Source organism: Cololabis saira, chromosome 13 (genome assembly GCF_033807715.1).
Source record: "Cololabis saira isolate AMF1-May2022 chromosome 13, fColSai1.1, whole genome shotgun sequence".
Classification (NCBI taxonomy): Eukaryota; Metazoa; Chordata; class Actinopteri; order Beloniformes; family Belonidae; genus Cololabis; species Cololabis saira.
The window spans coordinates 34,566,063-34,584,446 of NC_084599.1; the positions used below are offsets into that span (position 1 = coordinate 34,566,063).

The window sequence follows — 18,384 nt, forward strand, 5'->3', positions numbered from 1 at the left end:
TTCTTTGTGATCCATCATCCAGAAAATATGTGTGTACAGATATGATGTGTTGTTTCTGACGTAGTTTTTTACAACACAGTGGGAATCACTGCGTACTCTAATAGTGGTTAAGTAAAACACGTCTTCAGGCAGAATCTTCTTCAGATCTGTTGCAACGGTGACCTGTTCAGGAGGTCTTTACAACAAAACCCTCACACAATTACTCTTTATAACGACTAGGTCTAATAAGTTCTAACCTGAAATGCAAAAGTATGATTCTTCCCTTCAGGGAGTATGAATGTGTTGTTAATGCCATCGATTAGGGCTGTGCGATTAATCAATTTTAAATCTACATCGGATTTATTAATCAAGACGATGTTAAAAAAAGGAAAATCGGAAAACCAATTTTCCTTTTTTTGCAGCTGGCTGCATTACAGACAGAGCTCGTCTAGTCATCTTTGTTTGGTCAAGAAAATTGTAAATGTTGTCACTTTACTAAACTCAAGGAGGATTTAGAGTATCTTTCAATTGCACTTCATTCCCAATAAGGAAATCTGTTTGCTATTTTTCTTTAAAAATAAAATATTTGAAACAATTTATTCCATTGTCTTTTGTAGTTTTACCAAAAAAATCGAAATCGAAATAGAAAATCGGGATTTTATTTTTGTCCAAAATTGCCCAGCCCTACCCTCGATATTACTAAATTCCATTAAATCAATTGGTGATTAAAGAGTTTCAAGTCCAAATGACTTGTCTGATTAATTAAAAAATAATCTAAAATACAAACAAGACAAAAGCATTAATGTTCCACTTTTGAAAGCTAGAACTGGAAGAGTTGATTGATCAACTAACGTTTGATAAATGTTCTTATCTCAGGGCTGGACGCTTTACTCAAACCCTCCCTTTACCCTTTCACGTACCACAATGTCTACAGGTTCAACAGAGCGTGACCCATCTATGTCAACCATACATAACACACGGGACAGTCACGTAGCACGAGACGTCCTCAAGCAGCAGCAGCAGCAGCAGCTTCCCCAGTACTCCTGTTTCATGCTCGCCCATAGCTTGAATTACAGTTATTCCATCCTCAATAGAGCAGATGCAAAAGGGGAACATTCGCTTATTGTCGCAGGCTTGTAAAGAAAACCAGGTCCAGAGTAACGTATGGCCTGACAAAAAGGGGCTGCAGTCGTGTAATGTTTCAGTTTACTGTAAAGACGAGGCCCAGATAACGGAGACGTGTGCGGGATCAACCTCGCGTTACCACAGACTGCTTGTCCTCACAAACATGCATTCATATGTTCATGTGTGGAGGACTTTTGCGGTGTTTTACACACAGACGGTTACGTGCAAGGACGCATTCACGCCTTGGTTAAAGTCACAACCAGGAGAAAGGGTCAGAATGTCAACCAGGACGGTGTCACTCAAACTAATGCTCTCTCCAGTTTTATCACTGTTATGAGAAATAAATAGGATTTAAAACCATTCCTGTTTTGTTTTGTCTTGGACTTAAAGTAAAAAAATACGACACTATTTCATATAAAACAGTTCAAAACAAAGATTAAGACAATAAAATCAACATGTGCTTTCGGTACTCAAGTGGAACTGCTGTTTGTTTTTCATGTTGTGGGATAATGTTTCTCTGTAATTATCTTGGCTGCTCATAGGGAGTTTAATGTTGTCTGAGGGAAAAGATAGAGAGGGAAATAATCCTTTTCAGTATCACTTACTGGGATATTTGGGGATTTTTCCTCATAAAATCAGTCACCACCTACAGTACAGCTGATGTTCAGCTCCACCCTGCCAAAGTTTTTTTTATTATTGCAAAATATCCCAATAGATAAGACTAAATCATACAAAAAGAAACAAAAAAAGACCTGTAGTTTTCATTTTCTCTGGAGTTTACCTGTTTCATTTTGCTGTAATTGACAAATTTTCCGTGTTATTCAGTGATAGTCAAGCGTCTGAGGGGGAGACCAGTCTTTGCCGACTGTCAGCGCTGGATACGTGTGCAGATGACGCCAGCAATAGGATAAACAAACACGTCCATTAACTATCCAAAGGAGTACGATGGGATGCCTATTGTCAGCTGGATGGAGTGCAGGGGATCAGGAAGGAGACAGGAAGAGAGAGTCACTTTGCCCAGGGGTCTGCAAGCATCCCTCACATACTCACACAAATATTGTCCCTCTTCCTCTGTAGTTTATTGTGTTTGAGCCACTGTGGGATCGCTCACATCCTGTTGTCCACTTTTATGAGGAATAACAAGCTGTTCCTCTTGGCTCGTGCAGCCGAGTGTTTTCAGGCTCTGTTACACAAAACTGCCTCTCAGCTTATGCAGCACCTTTGTTGTATTTGACTAACTAAATGAAAACGTACAAGTAAGAGCTCAACTCTGAACGCGTTAGGTCCTACAACTAACTTAAAAGCAAGACTATAAGTCATCAGAAACTATACAACTTGAACCTTTCCATTTATTTCCATTTTTAGAAAAAATATAGTGGCTTATTTTTATAGATTTGCTCCTGAGGGCAACCCCCCCCCCCCCATTAAATACATATCCATCTGTTGACAACAGACTTCAGTCTGTAAACGGGTTCAGCAACTGTTCTTTGTGTTTTTAAAACCCAAACCTCTCCAACACATAAAACTCAGAGGCAGGAAGCTGTGTTTAGATTTGCACAACACTATCTCAAAAGGTCAGAAGGGGCTAATTATGAGGCGATAATGCACGTTTATGGGCCAGACAAACACGAGTGTGCGCAAACAAATTGTGGATTAGACCTGAGCTTAAGTTTTGGGACAATAACATGCACCTTTAATCACAATCCTCTCTGCTGGTGATGTTTTAAACGACTCTAATGATACGCTGCCATAAAAGAAAAACTGCAGCAGGGGTTTCTAAAGCTCTAGTCGGCTCGTTCTTCCAACTTAAGTTCAGGAGCAGGTGCAGAGAAATGAAAACCCTCGATAAATTTTAATGCTGGAATGTAGAAGTCGAATGAAGATTAGGATCATTCTCCGTCAACTTCCTGTCATGTTATTAAGCAAGATGTGAGTGTTGCTGCAAACTGTGACGTAAAACAGAAAGAAGGACCAGCAAGCAGCGAAAAGGTGCTTCTTTAAAAAAAAAAGGTAAAAGGTTGTGCAAGTATGTTTAAGTACCGAAAAACATTTGTTTTTCTCCTTTTAGCTATCATTATGTGGAATAATGGTCTACAAACATTGTACAATGTTAAGGTTATGTCTCAATCTGAGTCAGAGTCTCGTTTCTGAGAAGTTTCATCAGACTCCGTCCTGTGACGTTGTTTTCATTGTAGGGGAAACTACTACTACTACAAAAAAAAGAAAACATCTAGAGAGGTTTCTAAATGTCACAGTTAGAGAACAAAGATGGTGCTGTCAATCAAGTTGTGAGCTCAGTAAGAAATGAACCCTACAAAGAGAAATATGATTGTGTGTTATTCTCTGTATCTGGGTAAACACATTCAGGGGTTTCTCGTATGAAGAAGCAGGAATTTAACCTCGGTGCACTTTAGTGGACGGTGAAAATGTTGGGAAGGAAACCTGCAACAAGACCTCCAGCAAGCCAAGATGGAAAACACACACTTCCTGTCGTTAGACCGTCTTAGTAAAACGTAGGGGCGTAAAAAAGCTGCAGAAAATGCTGGAGGTCTGTGAAGGTTTAGGAAAAAAAAAAGATTAGATGTGTAACATGCAGTCACATGCAAGCGTGCAGGCGCTATTAAATCCAGTCAGCACTCGCTGAAGGCTCCTCTCCCGGACCCGTGTCCTCCCCCGTCTCAGCGCGCTGGACAGGTTCAGACCTGACAGAATACTGTTGACTTTGCTTGGGTCACGCCGAGTTCAGCTACAGTATCTCTGGGTTCTGCACGCTGCCGTTCGTGTGTTTATAACGCTCCGGGATTAATGCTCTCTGCACGAGTCCTCCCTAGTCAGGTTAGGAGCGCCACTTGAAAGCGTGGAGCCCTTTTTCCTCAACAGAGCAACAAAATAAAGACAACACCCTCGAGCCACTCCAAGAAGAAAATCTTGGATAATTATGGAATGGAGGTAAAATACATAAATAAATGAAGGGGGAATAAACGGGGCCTTTTCCTACCTTGTTGGAGGCCATGTCACTGACAGAGCGGTAGGTCTGGATGGTCTCCAGCTGGTCCAGACACCAGTCCAACTCCTCCATCGTCTCCATGGCCAGCTTCTGGTACGCCTCATCTGTCAAACAGCCGGCACACAGAGACGCACGGTCAGAACAGACGGCGCGCGTGGAGCCCGAGCGCTGCCCGCTCACTCCCAGGCAGCAGCATCCCCCCCCGGGTCCTGCCGGGGGTTTCCGCTGCGGCTCGTGCTGCAGGGAGCGAACGGCCAGCGGTGGCACCTTCATCATGAGGGAGACGTCGCTGGGATGATATGGTCGGACTGTGCAGCTGTCGGCGGAGCGCAGGCAAGCTGGGACCTGACCTCTCTGTCACACACAAAGCTTTTCTTGGTGCATATGCTTGTGACAACCCCCCCCCCCCCCCTTCAAACTGAGGCCCTCAGTTCATTTGCATGAAGTCAGTCCCCTCATCGCAGGAAACCAGATACCCCCACCTCTTTCCTCTACCACACACAGACACACTTCACCCCAACTGGCAGGAAACATACAGATTTGCCAAAATCACACACATTTGTACATTGCTTTTTTTTTATTTTCTATTTTGCATCCTCCGTTTGACAGAAGTGCATTCAGGTGAACAAATGACACTGGTCAAGCAACATTATCCAATCAGTCTCGTTACTTCTAGCTATTCACATATGGGGATGATGTTTTATTTAATTCAGGAGCAAAGACGAAGACTTGCTATCCAGATCGTCTATGCGGTTGCCCCCCACCTCAGTTACCGGATGTTTTAAATAGCTGCCATGAAGATTTTGTGTTGCACGGCGTAAGTAGGTGGATGGAGACCCGTATGCAGCAAAGACAGAGAAAAAACTACTGTTAGTTATTACATTTACCAGAATGCAACGACATTTACTATTTTGAGCCTTAAATTAAACTTTTCGTCGGCTTCGGTGCCCGTTTTTAGCGTTAAAAAAAATTGTGCAGGGTAAGTGTGGTACTTTATTTAAAAATATCCACTTAATTCACATCTTCGTTTCATAAATAATCAAAGATTATATTTTCTTTTTCTAACAGCAGAAGTGCTTAATAAAACACAACTTTGTATAAAACAGAGAAAAACTGTTAAATTCCAGATGTCTTAGCCAGAAAAACTGGTTGTGATGTACCATTTTCAAATCATACAAACAAACTTTAATGTTGAATAAATTAAATTAGATATATAAAAATGAATAGTCTCAAGTTAGAATAACAAAATGTTACTAAACATCTACAAAATCCAGGAAGATTCACTGTGACTCAAGCAGGACGATCATGAAGTGGTGAAGATGTTCAACCCAACGCTCAAATATCTTGGCGAGCACCCAGAATGATTACTTTAACTCCCGTTCTTTAGTTAGACTATTTATCGGTGACCTTAAACTGCACGTCAAGGTTGGAGCCCGTTTTGGAAAGCAAAACGTGATATGCAGCGAGCTGAATGCTATGGCTGGACACACAAGCACACATGCATCTGCTGCCCCGGCATTGTGCGCGCGCCGGGTCTCCGGGCTGCAGGGTGTAACGTGGCAGCGGGGTTGCACTGAGGCGACCCTAGCGCGGCCACGCAGAATGTGTCCGCCGCTCTGATCTCCTCGCCATCAAAGACATGAGCCTGTTTGCTCTCCCAAACATGAGAGGCACCTGGCGCTCTGCCCACCGCCATCCCTCACTCTGATGAGGGAACGGAGAGAAAGAGGAGGTGTGTGTGTCTATACGTGTGTGTGTTTACACCAGAAGCGTCTAATCTGGAAATGGTTTACACCTATTCGAGAGTTTGCTTTCCAGCATTTGCAAAATCTTTGAGGTGGTCCTGTTTTAAAAGTGAAGAAGGCCTTTTTCCATGAAGCAAGTTCTCTCAAGTAAGCTTTTGAGCAGCAATAAAAAGGTCCTAGTATGAAAGAGTTTATCAGATCTCTCTGTTACAAGTGGATAGAAGCATACACTTTGGGCTAATCCCAATACACCCCCTACTTTCTACCACTAGCCCTACTTTCTACCACTAGCCCTCCCTCACTACCACTATCCCTAAAAAAGAAGCCACAGATTTTAGGGCACTTGAAATCTTCCCAGGGCCCTGTCCCAATTCACCCACTCCCCCTACTTTTCAGCACCACCCCTAAATTTTGCTTGCTACGTCACTGCGTGGTTTACGTTCGGGTACGTAAGCGACTGCGTAGTTACGTTTGCACAAACGTCACACCATATCAGGAAGCCGAGAGCCAAAAGCTGTTTTAATTTCAGCTGTAGCGCTGTTAATATGCCACTTTATTAAGTTTTAATATTTTTTCAGGCGTAAAAGTAACCATTAAGATCCCCAACCTGGGCTCAGTTTATCCAAATAACGTTAAGAAATTTGATCCGATGTTTTCGGAGAAGATAAGAGCTGCCGGCTCGGAGCAGCAGCAGCTCACGGCCGGGTCAACCTGCGCCGTCGTCCTGGGGGAGAAACCTGCAGCTCTGTGGAGAATTACCGCTGGCTGAAATAAATAATTTAGGAAAATAAATGTTGGTTTAATAGATGAAATCTAACAGTTGTAGCTACGCCTGTTAAGAAATTTGCTCCGAAAATTTCAGGATAATGATGCCTGCCGGCTCGGGAGCTGATTTATGGTTCCGCGTTAAATCGATGCAGAGCCTACGGCGTAGGGTACGCACCGTACGGCGCGCGTCGCCGCGTAATCTACGCCGTAGGCTCTGCGTTGGTGTAACGCGGAACCATAAATCAGCCTTTATTCTGGCCAGATTTGAAAAAGACTTCGCAACAACGGGCAAACGAGTGATTATGTACATTCACTGAGTGAATATTCTGAAAGTAAAATATATATTTCTCGCTAAAAATTTAATCAAAATGCATTTTTATGCAGAAACTAACTCAAAATATTGATTTTATTCACTAAAGAAATGTCCGCTCTTTTTTTTTTTTTTTTATTCAGTCCGCAAATTACGAAATTTTTCTGTCCCTAGTTCACCTAGTGAGCATCCGAAATCCCTTGCTCCGTAGGGACAGATTCATAGCCACTACCCTCGTTTTCCGCACTCCCCCTAGATGAAAAGAGGAATTGGGACACCACTACACTCACGGGAACGCGCAAAATTTAGGGGTAGGGCTGAAAAGTAGGGGTAGTGGGAGTATTGGGACAGGGCCTTTAGCCTCCCCGTGTTATTTACCTCACTGGTGCCGTCGATGGCTGATACACGATGGTGATTCTGTATATTACCAGAGAAGCCAGTCCCCATGTTTGGGAGCGTGTTATATTTCAGCATTACAATTCTGGGTTTTTTTGGTTGACGGTTTACACCGACAGCTGACCTGGGAACTTCTAGGACTGGTCATGGTAAAAAAGGTGAGCCACTTAATAAGAAAATGTCTCACTATGGTATTTAGAGATATTTCAGACCGATAAGGTCAGTAGGTGATCTTTTTCCTCCTTTCAGGGTACAGATGCGTTCATTTGATCAGTAAAGAGGCACAGCAGGGAGGGGTAGTAGAGCTTTCTCTCAAAGAGAGTACTTGAACGCTCGAATTGACTGCTAACCACTTTCAAAACTTTGATTTCAAATCAAACCAATGCGCTCTTAAAATCTGGTGCACAGAGTCAGGGCCTGAAAGCGGTGCCGCTGCCAGCTCCCAGTGGGCTCCCAGTGGGCTCCCAGTGGGTTCCAGCATACCAAACCCAGTTTCTAAGTTGCTTTGCTTTACTGTAAAGCTTGCACGAGTTTTCTTGCTCTGATCTGTGGCCTGCTGGCAAGCAGCGCGAGGAACCGCTGGACCTTATCAAGCACAACAGAAAAAACAAAGACAGAAAGAAAGAAGAAAAAAAACTAAGATTTACATGCCTACCTCTTTATGTGCACACTCTTTTACTCCCTCAGTAATGGAGAGACAGCTCTAATAGTTGTTAGAAATCACAACTTTTAGTCAAATGAATGCTGGTAAAAGTCAGTTTAACCAGTGGAACCTCTTCAGTTCTTCACTAAACACTCTGCTACAACCTCACAACCAGAGGTGGGTGGTAACGAGTTACATTTACTCCGTTACATTTACTTGAGTAAGTTTTGGGGAAATTTTGTACTTTTAGGAGTAGTTTTGAATCACTATACTTTTTACTTTTACTTGAGTAGATTTGTGAAGAAGAAACTGTTACTCTTACTCCGCTACATTAGGCTACGTTGAGCTTGTTACTTTTCTTTTATCCCTTTTATCCGCGTACGCGTTATTTATTTTATTATTTATTAAAGTACTTGAATTTACTTTAAGATTATTTTAATTTAAGCTATTTTATTTTTTATTAATTTTAATTTATTTTATTATTTTATTGATTTAATTTGCCTGACGATGATTATTTTGTACTTTTGTCTGTTTGAATGGTTGTGTTAAAAAAAATAAATCAGACGTTACTCAACAGTTACTCAGTACTTGAGTAGTTTCTTCACCAAGTACTTTTTTACTTTTACTCAAGTAATTATTTGGATGACTACTTTTTACTTCTACTTGAGTCATATTATTCTGAAGTAACAGTACTTTTACTTGAGTACAATTTTTGGCTACTCTACCCACCTCTGCTCACAACTGAGTTTAAATCAAAAGAACAAAAACACTTGTTCAAGCTCTATTTTGGAGCAGTTGTAATACTCCAATACTTTATCCATAAAAGGACATATTGTTGCAGAGTAAAAAAGAAATACATTGATTATAATAAAGAGAACAGTCCCTCAGCACGATTACAGGACGTCAGAGAGAAAGACAGAATTACTGCATCGGTCAGACTGAAAACTCATGCAGACTGAAATCAAACTAAAGTCAGTAACTGACTACTTTCAAGATGAGGTGATTGTTGCAACACCGTGCCACAAAGGTGTCCACCAGATAGACAAGTACCAGATCCTGATCCGCTCTACCAAGTGGCCGATGGGCAGACGAGCTGCACGCACTTAAAACATTTGGATTTATTTTCTCTGGAAATTAAAGATATGGAGGCAAAACAGTCAAATAAAAAAACCCACAACCGTCGCTACACATTAACATCATACAGACCATACAGGGGAAATGGCATTCAAAAGCCAAATGTGTAACACACAAAAACCCACAATACAGAAGGGGATTTCCACGATCTCCAGCCCGACAACAAGGACCTTTCTGATCAGCACTCAGATCTAGAGTAAGTGTCCCACAGGGGAAGACAGGAAGCACACACACAAACACATGAAGTCCAGCCACACACACACACACACACGCACACACACACAGCGCATTTACATTAGCTGAAATGCCTTCATGACTGTGTTCACACTCAAACATCCCACCGGCTGCGGAGGCAGGGGGGGGACCAGGAGGGAACTGAGTTCAGCGCGCTCTCCGTTTCAGCATTAAAGCCCCTTTCAGACATGAGATACAAACGTTATTGGCCTTATCATTTCATTAACGTTATGACATTTGCTACGGCATATGATGCTTATCTGCCGAGCATGCAGCGTTTGTATGAAGCACAGCAGCAATTGATAGAAGCAACTTAAACCATCGCTTTTTGTCAAATTTAAACTTCCTGAAGGAAAGGTCAGAGTGAGCTTTTAAATGCACAGCAGTTACATTTCTGCATAGATTGATCTAATTATGACTATTATGCTCCTGTTGTACAATTTAGCACAATATAAGTGCTTCATGTCAACATAGCAGCTGTGAGTGAGATTCGGTGAGGGGATTTTTGGGGGGCTTGAGAAGATTTATTCAAGTATCAGATGCGACTTCTAACTCAAAGCCTCTGATGTAACTTCTCTTTTTTTTTTTTTTATTGATCTTTTTAGAAAAGAAAACAACATACAATGACAACATGGACACAAATAATCAAAAATACGAATTATGCATTATACATTGTCCCTTTTTTTATAAACACAGAACTAAGAACAGAGTCTCTGTAGAGTTAAATAAAAAAAAATAAACAGATGAGCAACAAATGAACAATGGAGGAGAGTATGGATGAGCAAATGCGGCATACAAAAACAAATGCAGTGATAAATGCAAATGCCCATCACTAATATCCCATTAACTGGAAATAATAATAAAAAAAAAGCAAGCAGCATAAAATGCAGCATAAATAACAATAATCAAAACAAATAAATAAATGAAAGAAATGAAAAGAAAATTAAGGTAAGCGGGAGGGATCAGTCGGTGGGTAGAGTCTTCAATGAGTTAAAATAATCTACGAAAGATTGCCATTTAATGATGTAACTTCTCTGTCACTTTGTATTATTCAGTGAACTGCCCCAGATCGCTGTAGCGTCACAGATCTGATTAGAATTATGAGCCCTTTCCATCTTTTTCCATCTTTATCCATCTTAAAACCTGCTCTTATGAGGACGTGGCTGTAAAGGAATATGCTGTGGCTTTATCTCTCTGGGGTCACACACATTCCTGAGGATCTTGGGACATGATGTTAACTTATAAAAAAAGGGCAGGATATATCTCCTTTAAGATGCTCAGCTTCCAATGATGTAGCGCTCTTAAATTAGTGTATTTTAAAAAAAAGATTTCAGCAGTCAGAACTGTGCTTCAGTAAGCGTGCATGAATGTGATCCAGCTGCGTCTGTCACCCGCTCATAAAGACCACGCTTCCTGCCTGTGATGCGAGGGTCGATGCAACAGAGCTGGGGAGGAAATACGGCCAAAATCTATAATGGTGGTGTGATGCTTTAATCAGATTATCTACAAGCATTGACAAGCGCAAACACACACACACATACACGCTCATAAACCCTGAGGGTACAGGGGTCAGCGGGGGACGTCCTCCTTCTTTATCGCCGCTCTCACCAATTTCTGCTTTTAATTTAATAACCGAGCAGTCGTCAGCCCCAGTTTTTGAAATTTGACGTGCCATATTTCCAGAAAACCAACGTAAACAGGCCACACTCAAATACAGAGAAGCCAAACTCTGACGTGCACTGACTGGCAACGCAGCCAGACAGTGTTTTTCTTTTTTTTTCTTTTGGTTGCTTCTGCTGCTTTACAAGAAACAGAATGGTTTGATCTGAAACCCACCATGCGGTTGCACAACTGCTCCTAACAAAGACCAGAGGTGGCGTGGTCAGGCACATGGCTGCTGTTGCGCTGATATTGAACTTTATCAGTTGTGACTACATCCCAACAGATATGTCACAAGAATACAGACGAATGAGACCAGAAGGGTGGTGGAGTTTGTGGCTTTATACTGTAACATTAAGTAACCCTGAAAGCTTTGTAATTGAAAAAGATTCATACAGCACGGGTTCTGAGAAATGGTACAAATGACATCATGTACTAGTGATTCATGAGAGTTAATTTATCTCCTGCAGGAGGAAGTACAATAGAGCTAATCCCTTGTTAGATGGTGTCAGGAATTTGTTGCTTCGTGGTTTTGGATAATTAAGAGGGGAGAGAAATAATGACGGTCCATTCTGTTTCAATTAAGTAAAGCACTTAACTGGAGGGCTAAATTTATTTCCCGGGATGTGGTGGCGGTGGAAACGAGCTTTTTATGCGGCGACTGTAACACACGGAGGATGCTCTCACAGATTTCTGATGTGTCTCTCCGTCCTTGATGCCATGAGAAAAGAGGAGCGTGCGACCCACTATGTGAAAAGGATGTTTAAGGAAATCCCTTCTTTTTTGCCAGATGTCTCTGTAAGGGTTTGGAAAAAAAGCATCAAAATTGATGACGACTGCATAAATGAGAACACTTCTGAAAACACAATAAATCACACTGATGTAACAGAAAGTGTGTTTCAGGAGCATGTGGCAGGAAATGTTTGCAGAGCTGTTTGCAGCAGAGTCCTTTTAACCCATTAGGAACTGATACAACAAATAAATGTTTTTATTTTTCACTTCTTAATGAGGAATTTACCACAAAAGCAGGGTTTTAATGTCTGAAATATATCTTTTAAATGTTTTTATTTCATGCTTGTCCTTTTTTCATTAGCTGAGAAAATAGGCCTGTGTTGAAAAGATCGATTCTCCGATTTTAAATCGATTCTCATATTAATTCCTAAAAATCGATTCATATGTCTAAAGATCGATTTAAAAAAAAAAGAAAAAAAAAAGGGTTTCTTTTCATCATTACATTACAACTTTTGGTACTTTTTTGTTTATGCCCAAAAAAGGAATATTTTGTTGGACATGAGAATAACTGGTGCCATGTTTTTGCCTTTAAAGGTATTGTGACATCATTTTTAACATGCTTTTAACACTATTAAAAGTCTTGGCCAACATCCCTCAAATGTGTCTAAAAGAGTGTAACAAGAAAAACTTCACTCTTAGTACTCTTTTCCTGGCTTTTTATTACAGTGTTTTTTTGCGCCGTGAAAAATGCTTCCTTTCCCCCTTTCCTGTCAATCATTGCTCCGCTCCTCCTCCAAACCTCCTCCTCCTCCAGCCATACGCTCACAGCGGCGTCGGAGCGACAGGCGAAGCATGCACGGAAGAGCAGCAGGGAGAACCACAGCAAACAATCATAAAAATAAAGGCATGCAAGCAGCACTGTCCCCTTATCTTAAGTCCAGTCAGTGGCCGCGGGTCTTCTTAGCAGTTTTCCTCCGGTGATTAGAACAAAAGACGCTCTAAACAGCTCCGTGTTAAGCCTCATTTATGGTTCCGCGTTAAATCGACGCAGAGCCTACGCCGTAGGGTTCAGCGTATGGTGCGCGTCGCAGCGTAACCCTACGCCGTAAGCTCTGCGTTGGTGTAACGCGGAACCATAAATCAGCCTTTATGGTGCGCTGGAGAGGAGCGGAGGCAGGGAGCTGGGTGGAGGGGGCGGTGATTTAGCGGATCGTTACGTAACGATCCGCCACCAAACCACATGCGCCGTTTTTGCACAGTTATGCGGAAAATCCCAGAAAGCACACAATACACTGAATGTTAAAAGTTCGTTGTTTTTTGGGTGTAATTGATGTCAAGACACCCAACAAAACACAAAAAATCAAGAAAAATGTGTTTTTCATGTCACAATCCCTTTAAATATGTTTAAAGGTATGAAAACATTAAAGTTTTCAGTTATAATTGCATAAATTGTATCTATTTCTTTGCTTTACATACTGTCTTGGGGTTACATTTGCATAAATGTTAAAAACCAAATTCTCATAAATGGGGAAAAAATAAAAGCGATTTCTTTCGTCCTCTGTTTGCTGCCTGGATCTGTTTGATAATTCTGACCCACATGATGTTTCTAAAAGCAGTTCTATCAGCATTCTGGGAGCTGATTGGTCCTTACAGCATCATTAGCTGCCAATACTTGCTGTTGAATCTCAATATAATACTAGTAGTAATATGTTGCATACCTAGACAGTCATATAATTCATGCAACAGCTGAAAAAACAGTTTTATTAACAGTAACCCAAATCAATATTGAATCGAATCGAATCAAAGTGTGATAACCGATTCTGAATCTTAAGAATCGGAATCGAATCGATTCTTGACATTTGAATCGATCCCCAGCCCTATGAGAAACAAAAGGTTTAAGTTTTCCACTAAACTGTGAACAAGTTCATTTGTCAAATGCAGAAAAAAGGGGGCATTCAGGGCATATTGACTTGGGAGGACATCAATTATCCAGATTCACACCCGTGACTTGGAGTCTGACCTGGGGCTCCTCTGCTTGCCCTTTTTACTAATCAGTTAGTGGTGACCAGCGAACGTCCAACAGAAAGTGCTCTGACTGGATCACATGGAAAATTGTGCACAATGTGTTTGTCTGCAGGAATGCTGGACCGTCCTATTCTTTCCCTCTCGCTTTTAACACAGTGCTCCCTGTCCTCTTCATAAACACCTTCTCGTCTGATTTACTCCAGAATTCAAAAGGCCATAAAACCATAAATCTGAGCAGCACACAAAGACGTCGAAACGGGAGACAGTACCACTCCATCTTTTGCAATAACAGAAGTTATTGGAAAAACAGAAAAAAAAAGCCTCTGCTGCGTCAATCAAATGATCTAAATCCTGATGGTATGAGGTTGTTACCATCTTCTCCCTATATTGGGAATGTTTTGTAGTTTTATAAAAAAATTGGATTTTTCATAAAATTGACATTTATTGTTCTTAAAATAATAGTAATGATAAAAGTAAGTCCAACTCAGAAAATCATCAAGGCCTAAAGCATGTATACTATATTTTAAATGCCAAATATAACTCAAAACATAAGTTAATGAGCTAATAAATTGCAGTTGGAAACATCTTTCCCGCACAGTCCAAAAGCAATGAGCAAAATATTTTAACTATGTTATTTACCTAGGGTTTGTGCACTTGCTTTATTTCACCTCAACTTGGTTTTTGTGATGTGACATCATGCATGAAAAACATCCCATTAGGCACTAAAGAAGAATAAAATCATATAGTCAGATTACAGTCACATGAAAGACAGACCCGGAGATCTGAGGCCCCGCTCAGACCTTCATTCAAATGCATCCTGAGATGCACCCGATAAAAATACCAGCAACTTGTGTTCACACTTGGCATTAAAAGCAGCCCAAACAACTTTAGCTCATGCTAAAATATTCGTTTTAATGTCATGGCAGGAGTATCTGCTTACTTTTGGGAAGCATCATCTTTCTCCTGACCCCATTTTATGGAAAAAGTAGGCAAAGCAACTTTGGACTCGTGTCCCAGTGGGACAAGGGTATCAGAGCTGCAGTGTACGTCACGGCAGAGTTGACTGGAAATAAGAATGCAATAATGAAAGCGAAAATGCTGAAAACTGGCTGAGTAAGAGACCGAAATGAAAAGTAGATCTTAATACGGTGTCATAAAAGCAATTTAACGTCTAGGCCTGTGTTGAAAAAATTGATTTCCCAATTCTAAATCGATTCTCATATTAATTCCTAAAAATCGATTCATATGTCTAAAGATCGATTTTTTTTTATTTTTTATTTTATTTATTTATGTATTTTTTTTTTTTCATCATTACATTACAACTTTTGGTTATTTTTTTGTTTATCCCCAAAAAAGGAATGTTTTGTTGGACACGAGAATAACTGGTGCCATGTTTTTGCCTTTAAATGTGTTTAAAGGTATGAAAACATTAAAGTGTTAGGTTATAATTGCATAAATTGTCTATATTTCATTACTTTATATACTGTCTTGGGGTTACATTTGCAAAAAATGCTAAAAACCAAATGCTCAAAAATTAAAAACCAAAATAGACCGAAAATGGAACAAATAAAAACGGAATGTGGGAAAAAATAAAACCGATTTCATCCGTCTCTGTTTGCTGTCCTGGATCTGTTTGGTAATTCTGACCCACATGATGTTTCTGAAAGCAGTTCTATCAGCATTCTGGGAGCTGATTAGTCCTTACAGCATCATTACTGCCAATACTTTGGCTATTGAATCTCAATATAATACTAGTAGTAATATTTTGCATAACTACAGTCATATAATTCATGCAACAGCTCAAAAAACTGTTTTAATAACACTAACCCAAATCAATATCGGAATCAAATCGAATCGAATCGAATCAAATCTTGATAATCGATTCTGAATCTTAAGAATCGGAATCGAATCGATTCTTGACATTTGAATCGATCCCCAGCCCTATTAACGTCCACAAGTTCTTTTGTGCTTCTTTTAAATTTGTTAGGACACATTTTAATGTCTTAATCAGGTGACAGTCACATAGTTGCGAGGATGTAAGCTCTGATGTTGATTGGGAGGAAGATAGATTCCTGCTGATGTAAAAAGCGTCTTTATATGTCACAATAATAGAAAAAGAGAGCAGCGGTTGCGTGTTCAAGTATGGCGGTGTTCCGGTCTAGATCACCCAGTCCGACCCGTCAACTCGAGTTAGACATTAGACTGCGTTTTATTATCTTTTGGTGATATCTGACATTTGTTTTTTTTTAGATTTTCCTCTTGTAGATTAAATAAAGACAGTTGCAGGATCCTGTGACTTAACTTGGGGCCTTCAATTGCCTGGATCGACCCGGAGATACGTATATAACTCCTTTATACAATACAACAAAAAAAGAAGCATCATGACTACAAAACTAGACCCAGACTCCCGAGACCGCCAATCCTCACCTTGAACTCCCTCTCACACCGTACACCAGCACACTGATCCACATGCACGTGTAGTTGTACTCTGATAGGGTCATTAATACATGTGGGAGCAGGACACGAGGAGTGAACATACTTCAGAGACGGTCTGACGGCACAAGGTCTGGGGTTCACTGAGGCCCGAGGCGGATCTTACACGCAGGACCCGCTGCTATCTGACCGGTCATCATGTTCTGATGTAAAAATCACTTGTGGTTATACGTGCGTTTCTCTGATAGAACAGACAGACGTCAGCGAGACTCTCCGTTCCTATCAGCAACTCTGCTCGGAGGACTTGCAAGCGCAACACTGTCCTTGAGCTGCTCTTTGCCTCGATCTCTGCATCTGTTTTCACTCGCTCAAGCTCTCACATATTCCTCACTCCCCCTTCTGCTCCGTCTGCGCACAGGGGCCGACTCTTATTTTCAACTTCTATACCCTCCGACGTGTGCACACATACACAAACACACCAACAGACCGGGCTTTGTCTGCGTTACCTGGGGTGAACTCCCACACTGGGAGCGACGGAACTGAGTGGACTGAATGGACCTCATTGTCATGCTGACTGGCATTTGCCCCTCGGGTTGATTAGCATGGATCAGAGGAGCCTTGAACGGCAGTTATCCAAATGTCTGTCACTGTTCATGTGTGTGTGCTTTTTGTTTTTTTTCCCTTCCCTTGATTTTCAAAAGGAGCATCCGGAGTTGAGATTCCAGAAGGTTCCTGATGGAGTTGTGGAGGGTTTGGGTTCAAGGAGATTTGGAGAATAATCAAAAATATGCCCAGATTAAGTGATGCAAGATGGCGCCTTGGACGCATTTTGTGTGTATTTAAAATTTTATATATGTTAATAAGAGCCATTTGTCTATTTACTGTACAGTGAGCGAAATAATCGGAGTCAAATTCCCTGTCTGGCATGTTCATACTTGGCCAAATAAACCTGATTCTGATTCTGATTCAGACATCAGGTACTGCAATTTGCTCCCCATGAGACAGAGCGCTTTACTATTGTGCATACAGTACAAAGAAGTACCAGAATTGCTTTAAAGTTTTCCCTAAAATGATCAATAGGTAAGACTTTTTAAATTTAAGAGACTTAAACTTGAGACAGCATCTCTGATTTGTAACTGTTTTAAATGATTTCCATTTTTTGTTTCATTTGATTTTATTTGATTTTAATATTTCACATTACACCTCTGTAAATTTTATCTGAAATCTTGTGCTGCCTCTCGGCCAGGACACCCTTGCAAAAGAGATTTTTAATCTCAATGGGTTTCTTTTCCTGTTTAAATAAAGGTTAAATAAAAAATAAATAAATACAAATAAATTCGGCTTTTAAAGTGCTTCATAAATAAAGTTGGCTTGGCTAAATCCATTTAAGATTAACCGAGGTTCCTTTGCTTGCTTGGCCTGGTTTCATTCGTCCAGTGTGAACACAGAAATCAAACTTGAGCATGGGCCAAAACAAGAGACGCTCTAAAAGAGGTGCTGCTGCTTCAGCGGCATCCTCCCACTAAGGAAGCACACTGAGCCTATAGTCTACATTTGCTTGATGGGGGAGTATTAAATTCAGCATAGACTTGAGTTCCTGCAGGATTGACATCAAATTACCGGTACACTGTGTAGTCCATAATTCTGCATGATTAATGCATGCAACCACCTGCATATATTTTTTTATCGTGCCTTTGATGACTCCAAATACATCTAAATGTGCCTCTTCAGCTGCAGCCGTGCTTCATTTTCAAACTGAATCATCTGTGGAAAGCGATACATACAAGCGTTATAAAACAACCACCAGGGTAAGATCTAATCCATGTCACAGAACAAGTAGTACACTGTACTCCGTTTGTGATATCTGTTAAATCTTAACGTTTTACGAAACCAGTCGGAACCACTTAAGTTGTAATTCATGCAAACCATTTGCAAAGCAGAAATGCCAAGGAAAGTATATTCCTCCTGGAAACACCTGTGCAGGATGTGCAACGCAACATGAGTTGTACACACCAACTCAAAAGGAGGTCAGTTCTGCTTTCGGGGTCCGGTTCTGTCTTCAGTTTTTGAACACGGCACGATATGAAAACGTTATGCGAATTAACAAGACCACAGTGAATTATGCAGTTATATAATCATTAATGAAACCCAACCCCTCGCCTCGTAAATACACGTCTGGCACTTGTCGGGGACC

The 18,384-nt window shown here is 40.9% G+C and overlaps 1 protein-coding gene across 4 annotated transcripts in view; it reads right to left on the bottom strand.

The window, feature by feature from the left end:
* The window catches only part of pde4ba (phosphodiesterase 4B, cAMP-specific a), a 234,395-nt gene that overhangs the window by 15,191 nt on the left and 200,820 nt on the right, over positions 1-18,384 (bottom strand). For all 4 annotated transcript variants that reach the window (XM_061738743.1, XM_061738744.1, XM_061738745.1 and 1 more), the window contains one exon: positions 4,103-4,215. In XM_061738743.1, the coding sequence (XP_061594727.1) occupies positions 4,103-4,215 (113 nt within the window). The remainder of the gene's footprint in view (positions 1-4,102; positions 4,216-18,384) is intronic.